The sequence below is a fragment of the Panthera onca genome, chromosome Y (assembly GCF_046562875.1).
Source record: "Panthera onca isolate mPanOnc1 chromosome Y, mPanOnc1 haplotype 2, whole genome shotgun sequence".
In the NCBI taxonomy this organism is placed as follows: Eukaryota; Metazoa; Chordata; class Mammalia; order Carnivora; family Felidae; genus Panthera; species Panthera onca.
In genome coordinates this window covers 21,068,807-21,093,030 of record NC_138358.1, presented here as the reverse complement: position 1 = coordinate 21,093,030, position 24,224 = coordinate 21,068,807, and the positions used below count along the sequence as shown (strand labels likewise).

Here is a 24,224-nt window from a genome sequence, read left to right as displayed (position 1 = left end):
GTGGGTCTAGGGTGGGTGTCACTGGTTCTGGGTGGGCACCCACCTTACCTCCGCCCTCAGCCTGACGGCCGAGGAGGAGAAACCGTGCAGACGGCCATGTGGCTCTGGTAGGCGCGACACCAAGGACTTCTCCAGGCCTTGCCCAGCTTCATGAAAAAGGGGCAAGGGACGGAGCATGCCGTGGCTCACGGCGTGGACATTCCTGTGCTGAATGCTCTGGTGCCCGCAGTGAGGCCTCTGGGGAAAGGGTGTACAAGCGACCACAGACTGTGTGATACCCGGGACCTCGCAAGTCAGGCCTGGAAGGTGACAGCGCTGAAGAGGACATGCAGCAAAACGGGGGTCACGCTGGCGGCTGGGCACTTGCTCCAGAGCCGGGACCGGCCGCTGGCGCGCGCTTGCTGGCGACCAGCACCCTGTCTTGCTGTCTTGCAACTGATTGCTCCCCGAACCTGGCTAGCGGGCCTGACCTGCCCTGGAACCACTTCTCTCCCAGGCCGCATGCGCACACTCTTCACTGCCTCTGTCTCGGCCCCTCCTCCACAGCAGCCACAGCCAATGCGGAGTCCTCAAATCCCAGAGGCTGTGCGCCTGCGCCCAACTTGGGCGGGCTGCAGCGAGAGGCAGCAGGGAGCTAACAGCCTTGAGGCCCAGGCTCCCTCCACCTGCTTCCACTTCCTTGTCCTTGTCCTGAGGCTGCCCTAGCTACACTGGGGCCGGGGCCGAGCGTCATGGCCAGCGTGTCGCGGTCCGGACAAAGCGGAGATTCCCGCCGACCCTGGGCCCTGATCGTCCCGGATGCGAAAGGTGGAGAGTCCCGGCCCCGCGGGAATGCAGGGGCGCTGGAGGGCGTGGGCTGGCCGCAGTCCCCAGGTTCAGGGGCGGCAAACGCCCATCCTGTGCAGGAAGCCCAGGCCGGGTGTGAGATACAGGTGGCAAGCCCAGCGGAGGAATTGGTGCTGATATTGGATGACGGAATGGTGGCGGCTGAGGTGGTGATCGGGGAGGAGGAAGAGGACGGCGAGGCGACCAAGGATGAGGTGGCTGGAGAGGAGAATTCTGAGGAAGCCAAGCCAGAAGCAGAGGACATGCACGAGGAGGAGGAGGTGGAAGTTGAGAGACAGCAGCAGGAGGAGTTTCAGGAGCAAGAGGAGAAGCGCGAGGCAGATGCAGAGGCGGAGGAGGGGCCCCAGCTCTCCCAGCCGCTGCAGCAGCAAGAGCCAGCGCTGCGTCCTGCCTCAGCCCAGGACCCGCTGGCAGCACTGGAGCGTCTTCAGCTGGAGATCAGCGCTGGGAATGCCCAGGATTCCAGGGCCTTATGGCGGCTGAAGCGCAGGATTCTTCGGAGGCAGATTTCTTACCTGGATCACAGAAGGGCCATCATCAAGCACATCCCTGGCTTCTGGGCCCAGGCGGTATCCTTCCTTGTGCTGGTGGGTGATGGCGGGGGCTGTTGTGCAGGAGGGCTGGGCACTGAGAGCAGGGTGCCTCAGGGCGATGGCCCCCAGAGAGGAGAGCTGGGGAATGGTCCCTGGCCCTGGGTTGGTGTGGTCTGGGATCCAGTGTAAGGCCTTGGACAGGGGCGGTTGTTGGGGATGGGGGGACTTGGTGACTGGGTCTGTTTCCTCTAGGTCTCCGCCAACGTTGGCCTGCAGGCTGGTCTCAAATATTACTTGCAGACACGAGCCATGTGTCCCCATGCTACCAGAGCTAGGGTAGCACAAAGCAGCCTTCACTCAGAGCAGATAAGGCAAGGAAATATTTCGCTGCAAAATGGGAGAGTTACACAGGCCGCACACCCACCTTCACATTCACAGGCTGTGCACGTTTCCTAGCAGTTCCTTCAAAAGAGAGCATTTCAGACACACACTCCTGACCTTTAGTGGAACCACGCCACGCCCCTTTGCCTGACAGTAGGACGACTGAGACCCACTCCGAATGGGGTACAAGCTGCCTCCTCAGACCCTGACACACACACACACACACACACACACACACACACACACACACAGAGGATTCTCTCCTGGTATCTCCACCCCTGCTTCCCTCTCTGTCCTCAGGCTCCGGCTCGGTCCCACCCATGTCTTTCTCTCCGGACTGGCCGTGTCACTGTGTCTAATCCTTTTCCCTCCTCGGCCCTCCTCGTCCGTGCTTCTCGATCTCTTTCTCCCTCCCACACCCTCTGCTTGCAGCGTAAGTGTGCAGTCGGGTTCCTGTAAGCCATGTTATTCCATCTGGACTCAGGAGGCTGGTGACAACATAGGTCTTCACGGGAATATGCCAAGAAACCCAGCCGTGAGGAGGGGTCAGAGCACATGCCGACATCACAAGCTATGATGGGCTGCTGGCAGCCCACACAGGTCAGATATAGGAAGGAACTGTGAGGCGTGCAGGCAGTGGAGTCTCTCCCTGCTGTGTGCAGACAGCGTGGGAGGTACAGGAAGCCAACGGACTGCCCAGTGTCGATGGGGTCTGATGCATCTGCAGAGGCTGAGGAGTGTGGGGACTAGTGTTTCCTGGTCTTTCTGCACATGCCGTGATCTAGTCCCTTGCTCTTAGCCTGGGAGGGTTGGAGGGGGGCTGTGTCTGTTTCCACAGCATCTGAAGGCACAGCTCCTTGACACAGCACAGATTCTGAATCACCCCCAGTTGTCGGCCATTATCGGAGCCCAGGACAAAGACGTGCTCAGCTACGTGGTCGACTTGGAGGTGAGACCGGGGAGGCTGTGGCTGGGGGCCATCCCGTCGGGGGTGGGATTTGGGCAGGAGAGGGTGGGGCAAAGGTGCTCACCCTCACAGCCAGGCAAGTAGCTCAGGACCCCGAGGGAGGACACTTGCCCCCTCCTGTCCCATTGCTCACGGCAGGTGGAAGAAGTGGGCCATCCCAAGTACCGCTGCAGAGTGATGTTTTTCTTTGGGGACAACCCGTACTTCTGGAACCCAGTGATCATTAAGGAGTATCAGCTTAGCTTTGCTGGTAGGGTGTGGGTCCCATGATGGTGCGGGGCAGGGGGATGAGGAGCATGAATCAGGGGCAGGAGGGAGGGGGAGGGGGAGGGGCAGGTGGGTGGGGAGGAGGCCATCAGCTTGCTCCTCAAATCCTCTCTTCCTGCAGGCTACAAGGCATCGCGTTCCACTCCAGTCCAGTGGTTCTGGGATTATGAACGTGGAGCTCCCAGTCGCAGGCATGACCCCACCAGGCTTAACTTGTTGAACTGGATGTGTGAGCACAGCTGCCCAGGGACAAACAGGATTGCCGAGGTGGGGCCCTTGAGGCCTTCGTCAGCAGTGGGGATGTGGGTGGCCCTGGGCCAGAGAGGTGAGGGGGCTATGCCCAATATGGCACCGGCCTGTGTCCCCTACCAGATCATCATCGAGGACCTGTGGCCCAATCCCCTGCAGTACTTCCTGATGGAGGAAGGGACCAGAAGACAGTGATCTGACATGCGCATGTGTCGGTGAGAACCCCAGTATACGGTGTGTTGACCTGTGTGTTGTATGGGCAAGGGAACGTGGGCCACACATTGGCTTGGAAATGGAAGGTCCGCCAAGACAGGGACACAGGTAGCATGGGGAGAGGGTGGGAGGATGACAGGGAACCTGCAGAGACTCAGCTGCAAACACACAGAGGGTCGAAGCCTGCAAACCAAATGCAGTTGTGCTGTGGGCTGGGGCTTTGGAGAGCAACTCGGGAGGAGCAGTGCTTCACCACAAATGCTCCCCGTGGATGTCCGCCCTGTCCCGGGCTTCCCCCTGCTCCTTCAGTCTGGATTTGCCTCCCAGTCTTTGGGTCAGGAGCTGCCGTGTCCCCAGGCGCCACTGTGGTGAGAATCTCTCACTTCCTTCCATGTGCCCCACCACGCCATGTCCTCCCGCAACCTGACAGCCATTCTTAGATCTGTTCCAAAGCCATTGGGGGCTGGAAACGACTCCCTGGGTGAGAAAGCAAGGGGGATCGCAAAAGGGTGAGGCACAAGAGTGACACCATCTGGGATGTATTTGCAAATATCCCATATCACTCTTGGTTTCTGTTGCATGGGGGTGTGTGTGTGTGCGTGTACGCAAATGTGTCTCTGTGTGCCCACATGTGTCAGGGGCTCTGCATCTGTGTGGGCATGAATGGCGCAGAGCTCCTATGTTTGCCCATGCAGAAACAATGGAGGACGTGACCAGCACTAGAAGAGATGGGTGGATGAGTCTCCTGTCTTCTATGAGCCCGGGAGAGAACTAAGGAAGAAATCACGTTTGGCAGTCTTGAAGAGTTTCCACGATGTTTATGTGGACACATACAGGAAGCTAAAAACCCTTCTGTTTTTGTGTATGTGTTTGTGTGTGTTTATGGGGGACGCAAGGAGGCTCGACGAGAACGGGACCTGAGTGTGACTGTCCTAGCCGCTGCCCGGGTGATTCTGTGTGTGCAGGAGAGGTGCAGTACTGGCGTGGGGCCGGTGTTGCCATGTGCACAGAGGCCTGCCTTCTTGGGCAGGAAGAGCCTGGAAGGAGGAGGAGGAAGAGACAGACCTGTTATTTGGAGATTTATTGTATAGGCCAGAGCCGAAAGGCAGGGAAGGGGATTGCACAGTGGGACCAAATTGGTCCATTGGGTCCTGGTACAGTGTGGCCAGGACTCGGGGGGTTTCAGCCAGGACCCTTGATCCCAGAGGGGTGCTGTGTCCTTGGTGAGATAGAATCCAGTCAGCAAAGCCTCCAGTCAGGATCAGAGCTAAGACCACATGTCCCCGGACAACTCAGGAGCAGGCAGGCTTCTCATAGTCGATGCCAGTATACCTTGCTGCTGCCTCCCACACCCGGGGCTCCTTTGATCCCGAGCCCTGTCCTCAGACAGTGGCTCAGGATGGGAGATGTGTGAGGGGGAGGGGCAGGTGTGGGTTGTGGGCAGCAGCGAGGCTTATGAGTGGGAATTCATGGAGAGAGTACGCCCGAGGGCAGAGATCCAGCGTGAGTTCGTGCGAGTGTGTGTGGGCGTCTGTGGCAAACTGGGCCTGAGATCCGTGGTGGTGCCGGCAGTGTGAGCGTGCATATGTTTGTGCGATTGCGTAGCGGTGTGTCTCTGTCTGTGCAGGAGTGGGTGGTTAGGCCACTGGAGAGACAAGGAGAGACACAGCGGTCTGTGTGAATGAGGTGCTTATGTGGGACGGTCAGGTGCCAGAATACAAGAGTGCAGTCCCTTCCCTCCTGAGTCCTGATGGTAATCGCTGGGATGGGTGCAATCGTTGCTGTGCCAGGGGGCTCAAGTCAGGATGCAAAAGGGAGATTGGTGCAAGGTCAAGAGGGGGGCCGAGGGGAGGAAAGCCTGTGTCCAGTGGCCAGTGGACCACTTGTGAGTAAGTGTGCTTGTGTGTGTGTTAGTGTGTGTCTATGTGGGAGTGAGTGTGTGTGTGTGTGTGTGTGTGTGTGTGTGTGTGTGTGTGTGTTGAGTGGCCCTGGTGGGCCGACAGTAGCAAATACGTAGGGGCTACATGGTGTGCCCAGGCTTTGTGCACAGGGTAGCTAGGGAACCCAACCTGTCAGGCTACGTGGTGTGCAGAGGGCGTAGGTATTTCCCTGGAGGGAGCCGTCCAGCAAGAATCTCTGCTCTTGGCAGATGAGCCATGTTTTGTCACCAGTCAGCTCTTCCTCGGGGCTCTCCTCTCTGCTTCCTGTGCACCAGGCCCAGGGAAAGGGAGGAGCTTGGACCCTAGACCTCAGGTGACTTGAGTCCCCCAGGGGTGCCATAGCAGGGTGGTGTGGGTGATCCATGTGTGGACGGGCAGGTGAGCAGCCTGCCAGCTGCTCTCTGAGGGGACAGTTCCTTGCCAGCAACACCTCTCCCCGCAGCACAAGATCACCACTGTCGCTGCAGCTGGGCTGGGGACATGTCAAGGTGTGTCCCAGAACTGTGTTCCCCTTGCATGTAAGTGGTGCCAGAATGCGCCTCTCAGTCCCTGTGCGGGTGACCCTGATTAGCCTCAGGCTTTGTCGACTCCTGGCCTCATGTAAATGGGGAACTGGGTTCCTTTCTCAGTGTCTCAGCGGTTGCATGTCGACAGAGGATGCTGTGGACATTGTGGTCAGGATTCTGACCGGGCTCCCCCCGCCCTGCCCCAAACCACAGTGGGCAGCACATGGCCCACTGTGTGTGCGCTTTGGGGAGTCTAAAGCCGTACAGCCCCTCCAGTATTCTTCTCAGGTGGTGGAGGGTCAAAGGGGCCTAGGGAGGAACACTGGTCCCAGTCTGCTGCCGGCTGTGCCCACAGGTGTGTGTGCCCAGCTCCTTGACGCTGAAGCTGCAAGGCTTCCGCACTGCCCCCAAAGCCCCATCCCTAGAATTTGCATGTGGGCCAGATGGAAGTGAAGTCCCAGTGACCCTGCGGGAGCACAGCGGGTGGTCTCGTCTGTGCTTGGCCACCCACCTACCTGCCTTCCCCGCAGCCCGTTGCCCCCATATAGGGCTTTCGGTAAACACGCGGCCACCGTCCAGCATGAGAGGAAAGGCTTGACGGTGTCCCAGTACCGCTGGTCATGTGTTGGCTGCTGCCAGCTGACAGCATGGAGACCCCATGGCCCAGTGGAGGATGTCCGACCTGTCCTACAAGGAACTGGGGACGACTGTACGGATGCATCAGGTCCCATGCAGTAACCTAGGCCTGACTTTATCCGCCTAGGGGGTGATCGAAGAGCCTTGGGGTCCCAGGCCTGGCATATGTGTCGGTGAGCTTCCTCCTGGATGGCGCTGCCGACACAAGGCTGGCTGGTCAGGGGTCGCGTGTGAGGCCCGTTGGGTCCCGGCCTCTAGGTCCGATACTGCTGTAGGTGTTGTTGAAAAGACAGAGCACGATATGACCATCCCTTGGGTGTCGCTGCACCGGGGATCCCGTCGCTGCTCCCAGGGTCCCACTACCGAGTCTCCCCGGGAGGCCTGGGAGGTTGCCAGGCTCCTTTTGCAGGGACACAAAGGCTTGTGAGAGCCCATCCGCAGGGTCCGGTGCTCATTGCGGATGACTTGGGGGCAGTGCGAGATCTATTGCTCCCGTCCTTAGAGGAGATTGTGGTAGTCTTAAGGGACAAAGATGTGCGTGGAGAATAGAAGGATGTCCAGAGGAAGCATTGGAGGAGGAAGAGGACGAGGAGGAGTAGGAGGATGAGGAGGAGTTGGAGGAAGAGGATTGGGAGGAGTTAGAGCTGGAAGAGAAGGGTGAATGATTGGGTGCAGGAGAGGGAACAAGTGGAGGAGGAGGATGTCCAGGATGAGGAGGAGCACGAGCCAAAGGAGCAGGAGCAGCTGGGGGAGGATGTTGAGGAGGACGAGAGCAGAGGGAAGAGGGTGGGGAGAAAAGATAGAGCCAGGGTTCCAGAGCATGAGTAGAAGTGTAGGAGCAGAAGGAGGAAGAGCCCGAGGAGGAAGAGGTGGAGGGAGAGGAGGAGCAGGAGGAGTTGGAGGAAGAGGATTGGGTGGGGTTAGAAGAAGAGGAGGAGGAGAAGGAGCAGTGAATGACTGGGTGCAGGAGAAGGACAAATGGAAGAGGATGATGTCCAGCACCAGGAAGAGGCGGATTACGGGCCAGAGGAGCAGGAGCAGCTGGAGGACGGAGTCGACTAGGACGAGAGCAGAGGGAAGAAGAGGTGAAAGGTCAGAGGTAGGGCAGGAAGGGCGGTAGCAGGAGAGGACCTGGAGAAGGAGGAAGAGTCCTAGGAGGAAGAGTTGGAGGAGGAGGAAGAGGTGAAGGACGAGGAGGATCAGATGGAGGAAGAGGACTGGGAGGAGTTACAGGAGGAGGAAGACGAGTGAATGATCGGGTGCAGGCGAGGGAAGAAGTGGAGGAGGAGGAAGTCCAGGACGAGCAAGAGGAGGAGCACGAGTCGAAGAGCAGTAGTAGCTGGGGAGGAAATTGAGGAGGACGTGAGCAGAGGGAAGAAGAGGAGGAGGAGGAAAGGTAGAGCCAGGGCTGGAAGAGCAGTAGCTGCAGAGGGGGAGCAGAAGGATGAAGAGGCCCGAGGCTAAGACTTCCAATACTGTGTTGAATAACAGTGGAGGCGGTGGACATTCCTGTCTCGTTCGTGACTTGAGCTGAGAGCTTTTGCTCCTTGAGATGATATTCACGTTGGGTCGTTCATACATGGCTTTATGATCTCGATGTGTGCTCCTTCTATCCCTACTTTCTTGAGGGGTTTTACCAGGAAAGGATGCTGTATTTTGTCCATCACTCTGTCTGCATCGATTGAGAGGATCCTGTGGTTCTCGTCCTTTCTTTTATTGATGTGAGGAATCCCGTTAATTGTTTTGCAGATGTTGAACCAGCCCTGCGTCCCAGGTACAAATCCCACTGGGTCGTGGTGAATAACATTTTCATGTATTGTTGGATCCGAGGGTCTAATATCTTGTTGAGGAGTTTTGCATCCATGTGCATCAGGGAAATTGGCCTATAGTTCTCCTTTTCAGTGGGGTCTCTTTCCGGTTTTGGAATCAAGGTAACGCTGGCTTCATAGAAAGAGCTTGGAAGTTTTCCTTCCATTTCTATTGTGAGAACAGCTTCAAGAGAATAAGTGTTAACTCTTCCTTAAATGTTTGCTGGCACTCCCCTGGAAAGCCATCTGGCCCTGCAGTCTTCTTCCTTCGGCAGGTTTTGGATTACTAATTTGATTTCTTTACTGGTGATGGGTCTGTTCAAATTTTCCTTTTCTTCCTCTTTCAGCTTTGGTAGTGTATATGTTTCTAGGAATTTGTCCATTTCTTCCAGATTGCCCATTGTATTGGCAAATAATTGCTCCTAATATTCTCTTCTTATTGTTTGCCTTTCTGCTGTGTTGGTTGTGATGTCTCCTCTTTCATTCTTGCGTTTCTTTATTTGGGCCCTTTCCTTTTTCTTTTTCATCAAACTGATGACTGGCTTATCAATTTTGTTAATTCCTTCAAAGAAGCAGCTTCTGGGCTCATTGATCTGTTCTCCTATTTTGGTTTGTTTCTTTGTTTGTTTGTTTGTTTGAGGTTGTTTTTGTTTTTGTTTTGTTTGGTTTTTGGTTTCAATAGCATTAATTTCCGTTAATCATTGTTATTTTCTGTCTCCTGAATGTTTTGGGTTTCGTATGGTGTTCTTTTTACAGCCTCTTAAGGCGTAAGGTGAGGTTGTGTCTCTGAGATCTTTCTTTCTTCTTTAGGAAGACCTGACTTGCTAGATAGGTCCTCTTATAACCGACCCTGGTGCGTCCCAGAGGTTTTGGGTTGTGGTGTTATCACTGACTTCCATATACATTTTCATTGACTTCCGTATACTTTTTATATTCTCTTTCAACCCTTGCTTAGCCCATTCAATCTTTAGTAGGATGTTCTTCAGTCTCCCAGTATTTGTTACCTTTCCAAATTGTTTCTTGTAGTTGATTTCGAGTCTCTTAGTGTTGTGGTCTGAAAATATGCACGGTGTGACCTCGATCTCTTTGAACTTCCTTAGGGATGACTGTTTTCCCCAGCATATGATCTATAGAGGAGAATATTCCATGAGCACCGGAGAAGAATGTATATTCTGCTGCTTTATTATGAAATGTTCTGAACATATCTGTGAAGCCCATCTTGTCCAGTGTGTCATTCAAAGCCCCCGTTTGCTTGTTGATTTTTCGTTTACATGATCTGTCTATTGCAGTGAGTGAGTGCATAGAAGTCTCCTCCTATGATGGCATTACTAAGAATGAGGTTCCTTATGTTTGCGTTTAATTGGTTTGTATATTTGGTTGCTCTCAAATACGCCACATAAATGTATCCATTTGCTAGGTCTTCTTGGTGGATAGACCCCTGAATTATGACATCATGCCCTTGTGTATCACTTGACACAGTCTTAAATTAAAGTCTAGATTGTCTGATAGAAGTATGGCTACTTTGGCTTTGTTTTGTTGACGGGTAGCATGACAGATGATTCTCCATCCCCTTCTTTTCACTCTGAAGTTGTTTTCACATCTAAAGTGGGTCTCTGGTAAACAGCATATCGATGGAACTTGTTTTCTCATCCATTCTGTTCCCCTATGTTTTTTGATTGGAGCATTCAGTCCACTGACGTTTAAAGTAGTACTGAAAGACACGATTTTATGGCCATTATCTTGTTTGAAGAGTTGGAGGAAAACATATCTATATATCTTTATATCTATATCTACGTCTCCATCTCCATCTATATGTGTATGTGTATGTGTATGTGTATGTATATGTATATGTATATGTATATGTATATGTATATGTATATGTATATGTATTGTATTAACTGTATCTATATATCTATATCTATATCGATATGTATATGTCTATATACATCTATATATATAATTCTATATCTATTTGTATATATAAATATAATTATAAAGATAGATAGATAGATAGATAGATAGATAGATAGATAGATATCAATTTCCCTCTGAGTGTCCCCCCTTAAAATTGCGTGCAGGTGTGATTTAGCGGTCACAAACTCCTTTAAATTTTGTGTATCTGGGAACCTTTTTCCTCTGTTTCTATTTTGAATGACAGCCTTGCTGGATAAAGAATTCTTCACTGTGGATGTTTCTAATTCAGCACTTTGAACGTATCCTACCACTCCTTTCAGGCCTGCCAAGTTTCTCTGGATAGGTCTGCTGCAAACCTGATCTGTCTTCTCTTGTAGTTTAGGGACTTGTTTCCCTTGCTGCCTTCATGATTCTCTTTGCCTGAGTACTTTGTGAGTTTGAATATGATATGCCTTGCTGAGGGTCAGTTTTTGTTGAATCTGATGGGGTCCTCGGTGCTTCCCGGATTTTGATGGTGTGTCTTTCCCCAGGTTAGCAAAATTTCCCACTATGATTTGCTCACATAACCTTTCTACCCCTTTTTCTCTCTCTTCCTCTTCGGGACCCCTATGATTCTGATGTTGTTTTTCGTTCTGCATGAGTCACTGATTTCTCCAATTCTTCAATCGTGCTCTTTTCCTTAATCTCCCTCGATTTTGCTGCTTCCATAGTCTCCATAAGTTGGTCCTCTGAATCGCTGATTCTCTGTTCTGTCTCATCCATCCTTGACACCGCTGCATCCATCCGTCATTGCAGCTCAGTTATATCATTTTTAATTTCATTCTGGCCAGTTTTTACTGCATTTTGTCTCTGCACAAAGGGACTCTAATCTACATTGGACTGCAGCTAGTATTCTCATAATCGTGCTTCTAAATGCTGCTTCAGACATCTTGCTTGTGTCTGTGTTGGTTGAATCCCTGGCTCTCGTTTCTTCAGGCTCTTTCTTTCTGGGTGAATTCCTTCCCTTTGTCATTTTGAATGGAGAAAAGGAACTCATGAGGTAGAAAATTCAATGAAATATTCAAATTATAAAATGTTAAAAGTAAAAACTTAAAAACACACATGTGAATAATGGAATGAATGATGCTAGATTCTAGGCATGTTTCACGTGGGTGTTGAAAGTGGTTTTGACACAGGAGAGGAAAAAACGTGGGAGTGGAGAAAAATTTAGAAAATACTAATAAAAAATATTAAAAAGGGAAATGTTGTGAGAATTTGAAAAATCAATACACTGAAGTAGACTAAAAGGAGAAGATGGGAGTAAAATAGAATCTGTGAATATAGACACAAAAGGAAAGAATAATGTAGAAGAGTATTAAAGAAAGTTAGTAAAATTTCCACCTGCCCAGTCTCCTTCGCCTCTCCGCGCACAAAAGCACCTCCCTTCCCATGCCTCCTCGCTCTCCAAGTTCACTTCTGCATGCCACGTACCTGCTGAATTCGGTGGTTCAGGATATGCAGATTGCTGTGCTAATCCTCCAGTCAGCTTCCTGGGTGGGTAGGATGGTTTAGTGTTGGTCTGGCTGTATCTCATGCACGCGAGACACTTAAGAAGCTTCCATGCTGTCTGCCATCCGGGCTCCTCCCCAAAGAGGTGAGATCTGTAGCACCAGTTCTCCGATATGAGACATCCCACAGGAAAGTTGCGGTCAGTGACAAAGCGGAAAAGGGCATGTACCAAACAGGGAGGTCACCCTGGAGGGGGAGGCAGAGAACCTGCTCCAGACCTGGGAGGGGAGGCAGGGGCTCAAATGCTGGAGCCACGCCCACTGCCCTCCAGCTGATTGTTCCTGAACAGCAGCCAACTGTCTGGGTCTGGCCTGGAGCGCCTTCACCCCAAGGACCCATGGTCAAAAAGTTCACTGCCTCTGCCTCTGCCTCTCCCCCACCTCCACCGCAGCCACAGCCACAGCCACAGCCACAGCCACTTCAGTGTCCGAAGGGCCACGGGGCCGTGGGCGTGCTTCCCAAATGCTGGTGGGCTCCAGAAGGAGGCGGCAGGCATTTAAAAACCTTGGGCCTTGACACTCCACCTGCTGGGCCTAGTCTGGAGCCTCATGCCTCAAGTTCCCACTCCTTCTGCTCTATGGCCCTAGCCTGAGGATGGGCGAGGGCCCCAAAGCAAGGGAGTCCTGTTCCGGAAAACGCTGAGATTCCTGACAATACCGGGCCTCCATTCTGCTGGAAGAGGGCGTTCGAGAGTCCAGGAATCGTGGCAACACCCCTGTCTCAGTCCCAGACAATTTCACTCGTTCATACGCACTCACACGCACACGCACGGGCACACACACACACTCCCCCTCTGTGGCTGTCTCTAGTGGTGACTTACTCTCCTTCTTCGGCCTCCTTCCATGTCCCTCTGGCCTCTGTCTGTCTCTGAGTCCCTGTGATCATTTTCTTGAGGGAACGCTTCCTCCCTCCCGCACCTCCATCTCTCTTTCTCTGTCTCTGTGCTGTCCTTGCACAGTATCAGTGCATCTGGGTTTCCGTGAGCTGTGCGTGTCCATAGGGACGTAGTAGGCTGCTGATGGCACAGGGCTGCAGGGGAACACACAAAGGAACGCACAAGTACCAGGGGTCAGAGCACATCCAGACCTCCTAAGCCGTGACTGCCTCCAGGCAGCCCACACAAGCTGGGTATACATGTGAACTGAGAAAGGTCAGTCCCTTGGCCCTTGCCCTGTAGGTTGCAGCCAGCTGGGAGGTACTGAAACCCAAGGGACTGCCCAGTGTTGAGAGGGTCTGAAGAAAGGGCAGGAGCCGAGGAGGCAGGGAACCTAGTCATAGCTGGTGTTTCTCCACATGCCATGTTCCGGTGCCATTGGTACTGGAAGGTTGGTATCATTTGTGGCTCTCTTTCCTTGGCATCTCAATGCAAGCTTCCGTGACCCAATGGAGGTCCTGAATCTGCCCTAGTTTTCAGCCAGGTTGGGCCCCAGGACAAATGCACGTGCTGTGTGAGGGGGGAAAGCAAGTGTGAGTCGTGAGGAGGAGCTAGCCTCGTGAGTGGGATGTGGCAGAGGGCATGAGTGAGTGCACAGGTCCACTAGAGTGTGTCTGTGAATGTATTGTGGCTGGCGCCTGTGAGTACTTTTGCCTGAGACCTAGCGTTTGTGCTGGCAGCGTGCACGTGTCTGTGTCCACGTGCCGCGTGGCCGTGCATCTTTGTGCCCGAGTGAGTGTGTGTAGGCCGTTGGCAAGCGAAGGAAAGAGACTGGGGGCTTTCCTGACTTGGTGAGTAAGGGGGGGCTCCAGTGCCAAAGTGCAGCGAGTGCAATCCCTTCGCGCCTGGGATCGACACGGAGCTAGCTGATCACCTTTCATGACGGGAGGAAAGCCCGGACTTTGCCTGGGTCCGCTCGTTCTGTGTTGCCTTGGCCAGGGGCAAGTTGGGGTTGGGCCACCCATGGCGCAGTGGAGGAGGACCAAAGTTCCCTGCAAGGAAGTGGGCGTTAGTGGAGGGAGGCAGCAGAGAGCATGAGTAAGTCTGGCCCTGCTCCTGGAGCGGCCTAGGGGATCATCGCAAGGCCTTGTGGTCCCAGCCAGGGTATGTGTCTCGGTGAACATCCTCCTGGATGACCCTGCAGAGACAGGCCTGGCTGGTCTAGAGTCCCTTGCGAAGTTGGGGCCCGGCCCCTGGACCCCAATACTGTGGTAGGTGTTGTTCAAACTGAAAGGCATTGCCTGCTTGTCCCAGACAGTCCCTGCACCTGGGACCCAGATTTGTTCCCACGTTCCTGCCACGGGGTCTCCCGGCGATGCGTGGGAGTTTGACAGGCCCCATTTCTCTGGAGGGAGTGAGTTGCATAGGTCAGGTGCACCAGGGTCTGGGCCTGCTTTCCTGTCTTGCCCACCCGCTACGTCCTCTGCTGAGGGCAGCTTGAGGGCTCACCACTGGACCTGTTCCTCTCCCTTTCTGGGTAAGAGTTTGCCTCTCTGTCGGTCACACTGGCCACCCCCTCTCAGCCCCCTGCCACCTGTTCAGCCTCCCCCCATCCACCTGCGTTTCTATGCATTGCTGTCACCTGAAGCGGTGGTGTGCTGCCTCATATATCACAGCCACCCTGGAGCATTGCTGTACCCCGTTCGTATCCTGACATAGCCCAGCGAGTCTGGAGGAACCTCTTCTGTGTCACGGAAGCAACATGTTGGCCAGAGGGCCCGGCACACGAATTTGGAAATCCTAGAATCCCCCGCCTGCCTGGCAGCCTCCTGGTCCCATAAAGAGGTAGGGGAACACTGCATTCCACCAAAGGGAAAAGGCAATGCATGAGTGTGGTGCCTGGCCAGGCAATGCATCTCGAGCCTCCAATCCTGCAGTGGCTCTGTGTGGTGTGTGTGTGTGTAGCTTATGCTGTCTGACATAGACCGGCAGGGAGTCCACATCACCACTGCCCTGACAGGGAGGGAGACCACATCATCGCCCTCACTGCACACCGTCTGCAGCTTATTGCTTCCCCAAAGTGGTCATGTGGCTTCATGTAGACCCTGGGGCGTGTCCCTCACTTGGGTCCCAACACTGCATCCCCCAACCCCCCGATACCTCTCGGAGACCCTTGAAATCATGCTGCCTGTGGCACAGGGGGACAGTGTTTTGAGCCAGCGCCCACGCTCATGGCAGCCTGCCGCCTAAGTGAGTGGTAAAGGAAATGGGACCAGGATGAACAGACATACGGCCAACGAAGGCCTGGGGAGGGTCCCTGTGAGAAGATGGCCAAGCATTGTGGGAGGAAGGGGACCGCTGTCTGTGGGACAGACACAAGCTCCAGGAATCCCAGGGCCCACGGTCACGGGTCTTTCCTGTGCACTGCCACACACGGGAGCAATGGGCAGCCCATCACGAGAGGGGGGTGTGTGCTTGCCAGTGTCACTTTCCAGGCAACGGGGACAAACGGCAAGAGCGGCGCGCATGATACGCAGCCTCCCCTAGTGTGGCGTCCTCTCCACGTCACACACCTCTGGTCACCGACCTTCCCTAGCCGGTGCACTGCTAGACTGCTGTCATGACATACATGTCTTCTGGGAGCAAGGATGGACGTAGAGAGTATGCAAAGGAGGCTGAGCAGATGGAAAACCGGGGTGCACAGACAGCAGGCGCACAGCTGACATGCGTCTGCCGGACAGCCAAGGTGATCCGCTGAGTGGATTTGTCGGACTAGGGGCACAATGAACAAAGGTGGCGGTGTAAATGGGCAAAGCGGGGAGGTCCCCCTTTACCCGTGTGTGTAGATAGCCGCGTGCCCAGCGCAGCGTGGAATGCAAAGGTCGCTTTCGCATGGCCAGAAGCCAAACAGGGCACCCAGAGCGCACAGAGGGCCGGCTGCAAGCCCCCCGGAGGAGTTGCACTGCACGGGGCCCAGAGCCTTCCTGCCTATGCAACAGACGCGCCCCAGTTTCCGGGTGACCTAGGGGCGGGACCGCCGAAGCCACGCACGCCACCGTCCCTATGATTGGTCCTGAAGGCAGTGAAGCGGCCTGGGCGTGGCTTGGAGCTCCCTCAGCCTCAAAGCCGCAGGCGCACACCTCTCCCCACAAAGGCCTCCGAGGCAGCATCGGCATAGCGATAGCCACCGCCGAGGCATCCTGGGTACAGCACCATGCGCATGCGCATGCGCATGCGCCCCCTCGACCTTTGGGCTCTGGGAGGAAGGGGGAGCGAGTTGCCAGCCATTGCCCTCAGGGCTCCGCTCACTGGGTCTGGGGAGGGGCGCCGTGCTTTCACCTCCCGCTTCGTCGTCGGTAGGAGCCACAGTTGGTGTCTCGGGCCGGGGCCGCATGTTGCGCGACTCGTGTTTCCGAAACACTGGGGATGCCCGGAGGCCCCATGCCGCCTTCGACCGGGAACGGGGCGGTCGAGAGACGAGGGCCCGTGGGGACACTCGGTCTCCGGCAGGGCCAGAGGTGCCGCAGGCCGAAGGCTTGCAGGCCACAAGCGAACAGCCTGTGCAGGAAGGCCAGGCCCGACCCGAGAGGCAGGTGGGCGGCCCCAGCGAGATATCGGTGCCGCTGGTGCATGACATAGTGGCGGTGGAGGCGCTGTGGGGCCTGGCGGAGGAGGAGGTTGAGGTGGCGGCCGCGGAAGAGGACGCGCCTGGGGAAGAGGGGCATGAGCAGAGGAAGAAGGGGGAGGAGGACGAGGAGCAGGAGCCGGGGAAGGAGAAGGCCCAAGTTCACGAGGAGGAGGACCTGAAGGGCGAGGGGGAGCAGCAGGACCAGAAGAGCAGAAGGAGGAGGAGGAGGAGGAGGAAGAGGGGGAGAGGCAGCAGGAGTAAAAGATTAGAAGGAGGAGGAGCAGCAGAAGCCCAAGCAGAAGGAGGAAGAGCGGAAGGAGGAGGAGTTGGCGGAAATGAAAGGGGAGGAGCAGGAGCAGCAGGGTATACAAGCAGGCGCGGCGGCGGCCAAGGCGCCGGCCGCGGCGGTGGCGGTGGAGGCATTGGCGGCGGCAGTGGCAGGGGAAGGGGACCAGGAGGAGGAGCAGGAGGAGGAAGGGAAGGCGTGCGAGCCATTAAAGGGAGAGCAGAATTGCAAGCCGAGGAGGAAGAGGAGCAGGAGAAGGAAGCGCTGGAGGAGCAGCAGCAGGGCGAGGAGGAGGTGGAGGGCAAGAAGGACAGGAGAAGCGGGAGGAGGAGGAACAGAAGCCGAGTGAGCAGGAAGGCCGATGGGTGGAAGAAGCCCAGGAGCTGCAGGTGAAGTAGGATAAGAAGGAGCAGGTAGAGTCAGGCCTCCGTCCTTGCCCTTCCCCACTGGAGGCTCTGGAGGCTCTGGAGGCCCTTCAGATAGAGCTACAGCCGGTGAATAAACAAGCCAGCCGGGAGCACGCTCGACTCAAACTCAGGATGTGGCAGAGGCGGCAGCGACATCTGCAGCAGAGAGGTGCCCTTATCCAGGGCATCCGTGGTTTCTGGGCCAAGGCTGTATCCTTCCTGCTGCTGGTGGAGGGTCCAGAGGGGGCTGGGCTTGCGCAAGAGGAAGGAAAGGGAGGTGACATTTAGAGGAACCCAGGACAGGGACTGGAGCTACGCCACGCTCCAGTGGCCGGGAACGTGCAAACGTGATCCCATCCGGTGGTCCTGGCTCTGCAATGAGTGTGGGAGGAGGGCAGTGCCGGGGTGGGGGAGGCATGTGTGCTTTAAGTCGCACCTGGCACGGAAACAGCGCTGGGAGAGTGGGGAGTGGCGGTGGAGGTCAGGCCAGGTCGGGGAAATGACAGAGGGCTTCTTCCCACACAAAGCCGCGTGGGGGCACGTTTCTGGGTCCCGCTAAGCATCTTGCTGCGGGGAAGGCGATGTGAATGCCCACTGGTCGGCGCGAGACCGGATGTGTGCTGTCTGGCTGTGTGGAAGTAAGCGTCCTCAGTGTCCTCACGAGCACACAAAGCTAGGCGTGGTTGCGGGCGTCTGGGCATGCACAGCCTCCTGTGCGTGTCTAGCAGAGCCCTGCGCGATCCTGAGACCCCGTGGGCCTGGACGCAGCCTGTGGGGAGGGCTTGAGACCCTGGGGGAGGACGCCAGTCCCGGGGGGGGAGGACGCCTGGATGCTGTCCACACTGGTTCTCTGGTTCGAGCTCTCTCACGCCCAGCACCTGAAGGCTCTTTGACCTGCGGCAGTTTGTGAACCACCCTCAGATGTCAGCCCTGAGTAGTAAGCCCGATGAAAGCATGCTTCGCCACATGACCAATTTGAAGGTCGGCCTGGGAGTGGGAGGTGGTGTGGGTGGCTGGCTGTGTGGGGAGGGGAGGTGGTGGGGAGAAGTGATGTGTTCCTTCCTCAGGGGAGGGCAGGTCTCCTGGAACAAGATTTCACATTTCTGCCCCACTGTACCACGGCAGGTGGAGGAACACAAGTTTCCCAGGGAATGCCGGAAGATCCTGCTGTTTTTTGGCAAGAACTCCTACTTCCAGAATGAAGTCGTTACGAAGGAGTATGTCCTAGGCCTTGATGGTAAGTGTCCACTGACTGCATGGACGGCAGTGGGTGGAGGGTTGAATGTGATAAGTTCTCTGGCGCCTTCTCACATACGCGTCTTCCTGCAGGGTATAGGGCGTCTCATTCCAGTCCCATCCAGTGGTACCCAAGGTACAGACAGGAGGCCTACAGACGCAGGCATGACAACAGCAGCCTCAACTTCTTCAACTGGTTCTCTGACCACAGCTTTGCCGGCTCTAGCAGGATTGCTGAGGTGGGGCCCTGTAACAAGGAAGGGAGGTGATTTTCATGGATTCCCCCACTGCGTGGGATAGCTACCTGAGGCCTGGCCTGTCTCCCCTACCAGATAATCATAGAGGATCTTTGGCCCAACCCCCTGCCGTATTTCAAGATGAAGGAGGCCCCAGGAGAGAGAACTGAGAGGGAAAGAGGTGAGCAGCCAAGGGTGTGGGCACGGAAATGTGTGCCGTGGGGTCCAGGGCACAATTCTCTTCTGCATGGAGGCACCGAGAATCACAGCGGCACAGGAGGTGACCCCAGGTCAAAAGGGCATCAGCCTGAGACAGGGAGTCTTAAGAAGTAACGTGTCCCAGAGGCTTTGCCCCTTTGGGGAGCCTGAAGGTGGGAAGGGGGCTAGACAAAAAGAATGAGCAAAGCGGGACAACCAAAGCTGGCTCATCAGATAGCATGGTGACAACTGTCATTCCCGGACCTTGAACCCCACCCTCAGGCCTCCTACCACCATTCCACATGTTGTCTGGCTTCTGGATCCCCTTGTCAGCTTTGGCACAGCTTATCACACCTTCCCATCCTACTTTCCGTTTGGAAACATTCAAGCAACCTTACTCAGGGCCAAGATAAGACTCTCACCTGTCCTGTGTGTATGTGTGTGTGTGTGTGTGTTTCTGTCTGTCTGTCTGTCTGTCTGTGTGTACCCATATATCCCAGGGATATGCACGATCTTGAGAAGAGTATGAAGGAGCGTCGCACTTCATCGACCCCAGTGGAAACCCTTCCGATGCTCACGATGGTCCACAAGATTCTCCTGGCCACGAAATAAGGACAAGGGTGGTGGTGACACGTGGCACAGGGCGGGGGTCCAATACATTTGAAGAAATATAGAATGGGAGATAAACAGCATGAAGTGTTTGTGTGTGTCTTCCTCTCAGGTACGCTCTGGGGCGTGTCCATGTACACATGCTGAAGACGCTCCAGCGCTGCCAGCGGGTCCTGGGCTGAGGCAGGACGCAGCGCTGGCTCTTGCTGCTGCAGCGGCTGGGAGAGCTGGGGCCCCTCCTCCGCCTCTGCATCTGCCTGGCGCTTCTCCTCTTGCTCCTGAATCTCCTCCTGCTGCTGTCTCTCAACTTCCACCTCCTCCTCCTCGTGCATGTCCTCTGCTTCTGGCTTGGCTTCCTCAGAATTCTCCTCTCCAGCCACCTCATCCTTGGTCGCCTCGCCGTCCTCTTCCTCCTCCCCGATCACCACCTCAGCCGCCACCATTCCGTCATCCAATATCAGCACCAATTCCTCCGCTGGGCTTGCCACCTGTATCTCACACCCGGCCTGGGGTTCCTGCACAGGATGGGTGCTTGCCGCCCCTGAACCTGGGGACTGCGGCCAGCCCACGCCCTCCAGCGCCCCTGCATTCCCGCGGGGCCGGGACTCTCCACCTTTCGCATCCGGGACGATCAGGGCCCAGGGTCGGCGGGAATCTCCGCTTTGTCCGGACCGCGACACGCTGGCCATGACGCTCGGCCCCGGCCCCAGTGTAGCTAGGGCAGCCTCAGGACAAGGACAGGAAACGGCAGCAGGTGGGGGGAGCCTTGGCCGCAAGACCATGAGCTCCCTGAAGCCTCCCGCCGCAGCCCGCCAAAGTTGAGCGCAGGCGCACAGGCTCTGGGATTTGAGGACTCCGCATTGGCTGTGGCTGCTGTGGAGGAGGGGCCGAGACAGAGGCAGTGAAGAGTGTGCGCATGCGGCCTGGGGGCGAAGTGGTTCCAGGGCAGGTCAGGCCAGCTGGCCAGGTTCGGGGAGCAGTCAGTTGCAAGACAGCAAGACAGGGTGCTGTGCCAAAGCTGTGCCAAAGCTGACAAGGGGATCCAGAAGCCAGACAACATGTGGGATGGTGGTAGGAGGCCTGAGGGTGGGGTTCAAGGTCCGGGAATGACAGTTGTCACCGTGCTATGTGATGAGCCAGCTTTGGTTGTCCCGCTTTGCTCATTCTTTTTGTCTAGCCCCCTTCCCACCTTCAGGCTCCCCAAAGGGGCAAAGCCTCTTGGACACGTTACTTCTTAAGACTCCCTGTCTCAGGCTGATGCCCTTTTGACTTGGGGTCACCTCCTGGGCCGCTGTCATTCTCGGTGCCTCCATGCAGAAGAGAATTGTGCCCTGGACCCCACGGCACACATTTCCGTGCCCACACCCTTGGCTGCTCACCTCTTTCCCTCTCAGTTCTCTCTCCTGGGGCCTCCTTCATCTTGAAATACGGCAGGGGGTTGGGCCAAAGATCCTCTATGATTATCTGGTAGGGGAGACAGGCCAGGCCTCAGGTAGCTATCCCACGCAGTGGGGGAACCCATGAAAATCACCTCCCTTCCTTGTTACAGGGCCCCACCTCAGCAATCCTGCTAGAGCCGGCAAAGCTGTGGTCAGAGAACCAGTTGAAGAAGTTGAGGCTGCTGTTGTCATGCCTGCGTCTGTAGGCCTCCTGTCTGTACCTTGGGTGCCACTGGATGGGACTGGAATGAGACGCCCTATACCCTGCAGGAAGATGCGTATGTGAGAAGGCGCCAGAGAACTTATCACATTCAACCCTCCACCCACTGCCGCCCATGCAGTCAGTGGACACTTACCATCAAGGCCTAGGACATACTCCTTCGTAACGACTTCATTCTGGAAGTAGGAGTTCTTGCCAAAAAACAGCAGGATCTTCCGGCATTCCCTGGGAAACTTGTGTTCCTCCACCTGCCGTGGTACAGTGGGGCAGAAATGTGAAATCTTGTTCCAGGAGACCCGCCCTCCCCTGAGGAAGGAACACATCACTTCTCCCCACCACCTCCCCTCCCCACACAGCCAGCCACCCACACCACCTCCCACTCCCAGGCCGACCTTCAAATTGGTCATGTGGCGAAGCATGCTTTCATCGGGCTTACTACTCAGGGCTGACATCTGAGGGTGGTTCACAAACTGCCGCAGGTCAAAGAGCCTTCAGGTGCTGGGCGTGAGAGAGCTCGAACCAGAGAACCAGTGTGGACAGCATCCAGGCGTCCTCCCCCCGGGACTGGCGTCCTCCCCCAGGGTCTCAAGCCCTCCCCACAGGCTGCGTCCAGGCCCACGGGGTCTCAGGATCGCGCAGGGCTCTGCTAGACACGCACAGGAGGCTGTGCATGCCCAGACGCCCGCAACCACGCCTAGCTTTGTGTGCTCGTGAGGACACTGAGGACGCTTACTTCCACACAGCCAGACAGCACACATCCGGTCTCGCGCCGACCAGTGGGCATTCACATCGCCTTCCCCGCAGCAAGATGCCTAGCGGGACCCAGAAACGTGCCCCCACGCGGCTTTGTGTGGGAGGAAGCCCTCGGTCATTTCCCCGACCTGGCCTGGACCTCCACCGCCACGCCCCACTCTCCCAGCGCTGTTTCCGTGCCAGGTGCGACGTAAAGCACACATGCCTCCCCCACCCCGGCACTGCCCTCCTCCCACACTCATTGCAGAGCCAGGACCACCGGATGGGATCACGTTTGCACGTTCCCGGCCACTGGAGCGCGGCTTAGCTCCAGTCCCTGTCCTGGGTTCCTCTAAATGTCACCGCCCTTTCCTTCCTCTTGCGCAAGCCCAGCCCCCTCTGGACCCTCCACCAGCAGCAGGAAGGATACAGCCTTGGCCCAGAAACCACGGATGCCCTGGATAAGGGCACCTCTCTGCTGTAGATGACGCTGCCGCCTCTGCCATATGCTGGGTTTGAGTTGAGAGTCCTCCCGGCTGGCATGTGTATTCAAGGGCTGCACCTCCGTCTGAAGAGCCTCGAGCAAGGACAGGAAAGGATGTAGGCTTGCACTCATCTGCGTCTCTTCCTCCTGCTTCACGTGTAGCTCCTGTGCGTTCCCCAGGCACCAGCCACCTTGCTCCTTCCACTTTGGTTCCTCCTTCTCCTGCTCCTCAGCTCCTGCTCTTCGTGCCCCAGCTCCATCTCTTCCTTCTCCTCCTTTCCCAGCTTTGCCTCTTCCTCCTGCAGCTCTTCTTGTAAATCCTGTTGCCCCTGCTCCCCCGCTTCCTGCTCCGCAACTTCCCTTAACTCTTCCCCATCCTCCTCCTAATCTCTCTGCTCCTGATCCTCCCCCTTCTCTTTCTGCTCCTTTTGTAAGGCCTCCTGCTCCTCCTGCTGCTGCTCCTGCCCCTGCTCCTCCTCCCCCTGATCGTCGGCTTTTGACCTTCTTCCCCCTCCTTCTCCTCTTACTCCTAATCCTTCTGTTCCTGTTCCTCCTCCTACTTCTCCTCCTCCTACTTCTCTTATGATCCTGCTCCTCCTCGTCCTCCTCCTCCTCATGAAAATCATCTTCCACATCCTCATCCTCATCCTCATCGTCATCCTCCTCCCACTCCTCCTCCTCTTGAAAATCATCTTCCTCATCCTCATCCTCATCCTCGTCGTCGTCCTCCTCCCATTCCTCCTCCTCCTCCTCCCATTCCTCCTCGTCCTCCTCCCGCTCCTCCTCCTCCCCCTCTTCTTGGTCCTTATCCTCCACCTCCTCTTCCTCCTCCTGTCCCTCCTCTACATAATTATCCTGCTCCCCCGCCTGTCCCTCGTCTTCCTCATGCTTCCTCTGGTCATCCTTCTCATCTGCAAGAACGTGTATTTCTGTGGCCGCCGCCTCAACTCCCTCCTCCACCAGGCCCAACAGCTCCGCCACCGATATTATGTTGTCCACCAGCAGCTTCAAATCCTCCCTTCGGCCGGACACCTCTGTCTCACGTCGGACCGGATATTCTTGTGCACTTCGGGGCATTCTGGCCCCGACACCATCGTCGTGTGGCGCCTCAGTCGCGTCCAGGAATACTGTATGCCCTCGAGCCCGGGTCTCTTGACTACCGCCTTCCATGACGAACGCGACCGCAGTTTACGGGGCACTGCCACATTTTCCAGACACTACATCCTTCGCCATGTGGAGCTGGCCCAGGACCGCAGGTGGGGCAGATTCAAACGAAGCGGCAGGAGGTGAAAGCACGGGCCTCCCTCACCAGACCCAGTCAGTGGAGCCCTGACGACAATGGCTGACAACGCCCTCCCGCCTTCTGCCGTGGACCAAGGGCCCAGGGGGCGCATGCGCACAGGCGCTGTACCCAGGAAGCCACGGCGGTGGCTGTCGCTGTGGTGATGCTGCCGCAGAGGCCTTTGTGGTGAGAGAAGTGCGCATGCGGCTCTGAAGCTGAGGGCGTTGCAAACCACGCCCAGACTCCCAGCCTGGCTCCAGGACCAATCATGAGGACGGCAGTGGGCGTGGCGTCGGCGGCCCCACCTTTCAGGGCGGTGGGAATCTGCTGCGAGCGTGTAACGGCACACAGTGAGCCCCGGGCTTCGGTAGTGCGGCGCCTCCAGGGGCCTCCAACTTAGCCCTCTGCGTGCCCTGTTTGGCCTCTGTCAATGAAAAGGGGACTTTCACATTCCCCCCCCCCCCCCTCGGCGTCCCGTACGGCCTGGGCACGAGGCTATCTACACACACGGGAAAAGGGGGACCTCCACGCTTTTCACGTTTACACCCCCACCTTTGGTCATCGTGCCCATAGTCTGGCAAATCCACTGAGCGGGTCAGCGTAGCTGTCCGTGAAACGCATTTCAGCTGTGCGCCCGCTGTCTGCACCCTGGTTTGCATCTGGTCTGCCTCCTTTGCATACGCCCTACGTCCATCCCTACTCCAAGAAGACATGTATGTCATGACAGCAGGCTAGCAGTGCACCCGCTAGGGCACACTGTTCCCGCTAGGGAAAACTCTTGTCAC

At 56.2% G+C, this 24,224-nt stretch overlaps 3 protein-coding genes across 3 annotated transcripts; 2 read left to right on the top strand and 1 right to left on the bottom strand.

The window, feature by feature from the left end:
- The first annotated feature begins 578 nt into the window (after positions 1 to 578).
- On the top strand, positions 579 to 4,305 carry LOC145715066 (testis-specific Y-encoded protein 1-like). Its single transcript, XM_081794647.1, has 6 exons — positions 579 to 1,415; positions 2,632 to 2,709; positions 2,866 to 2,977; positions 3,116 to 3,261; positions 3,367 to 3,458; positions 4,152 to 4,305. Exons 1-5 carry the CDS (start codon positions 732 to 734, stop codon positions 3,436 to 3,438), a joined length of 1,092 nt encoding a protein of 363 aa, XP_081650773.1. The 5' UTR covers positions 579 to 731; the 3' UTR covers positions 3,439 to 3,458; positions 4,152 to 4,305.
- An 11,769-nt stretch (positions 4,306 to 16,074) lies between these two features.
- LOC145715064 (uncharacterized) lies at positions 16,075 to 19,343 on the top strand. The gene is given in 7 exon segments (XM_081794645.1): positions 16,075 to 16,906; positions 16,909 to 17,213; positions 17,907 to 17,984; positions 18,129 to 18,240; positions 18,333 to 18,478; positions 18,572 to 18,656; positions 19,174 to 19,343. Coding segments are annotated over 7 exon segments (1,587 nt in total). The 3' UTR covers positions 19,203 to 19,343.
- Positions 19,344 to 19,390: 47 nt separating this feature from the next.
- On the bottom strand, positions 19,391 to 23,327 carry LOC145715063 (testis-specific Y-encoded protein 3-like). The gene is made up of 7 exons (XM_081794644.1): positions 22,974 to 23,327; positions 22,104 to 22,322; positions 21,334 to 21,411; positions 21,078 to 21,189; positions 20,840 to 20,985; positions 20,563 to 20,746; positions 19,391 to 19,401 (listed from the first exon to the last, which is right to left on the bottom strand). The coding sequence occupies exons 1-7, from the start codon at positions 23,325 to 23,327 to the stop codon at positions 19,391 to 19,393; spliced, it is 1,104 nt and encodes a 367-aa protein (XP_081650770.1).
- Between the last annotated feature and the right edge of the window lie 897 nt (positions 23,328 to 24,224).

What these genes read in the sequence shown, in the direction of transcription:
- LOC145715066 (XM_081794647.1), top strand. Translation starts at nt 732, where the DNA reads ATGGCCAGCGTGTCGCGGTCCGGACAAAGCGGAGATTCCCGCCGACCC. An exon ending in GCTACGTGGTCGACTTGGAG is followed by an intron (nt 2,710 to 2,865) that starts GTGAGACCGGGG and finishes TGCTCACGGCAG; the next exon opens with GTGGAAGAAGTGGGCCATCC. An exon ending in GTATCAGCTTAGCTTTGCTG is followed by an intron (nt 2,978 to 3,115) that starts GTAGGGTGTGGG and finishes CTCTTCCTGCAG; the next exon opens with GCTACAAGGCATCGCGTTCC.
- LOC145715063 (XM_081794644.1), bottom strand. Translation starts at nt 23,327, where the DNA reads ATGGAAGGCGGTAGTCAAGAGACCCGGGCTCGAGGGCATACAGTATTC. An exon ending in GACAGGAGGAGGAAGAGGAG is followed by an intron (nt 22,323 to 22,973) that starts GTGGAGGATAAG and finishes GGGAACGCACAG; the next exon opens with GAGCTACACGTGAAGCAGGA. An exon ending in GTGGTTTCTGGGCCAAGGCT is followed by an intron (nt 21,412 to 22,103) that starts GTATCCTTCCTG and finishes GACCTGCGGCAG; the next exon opens with TTTGTGAACCACCCTCAGAT.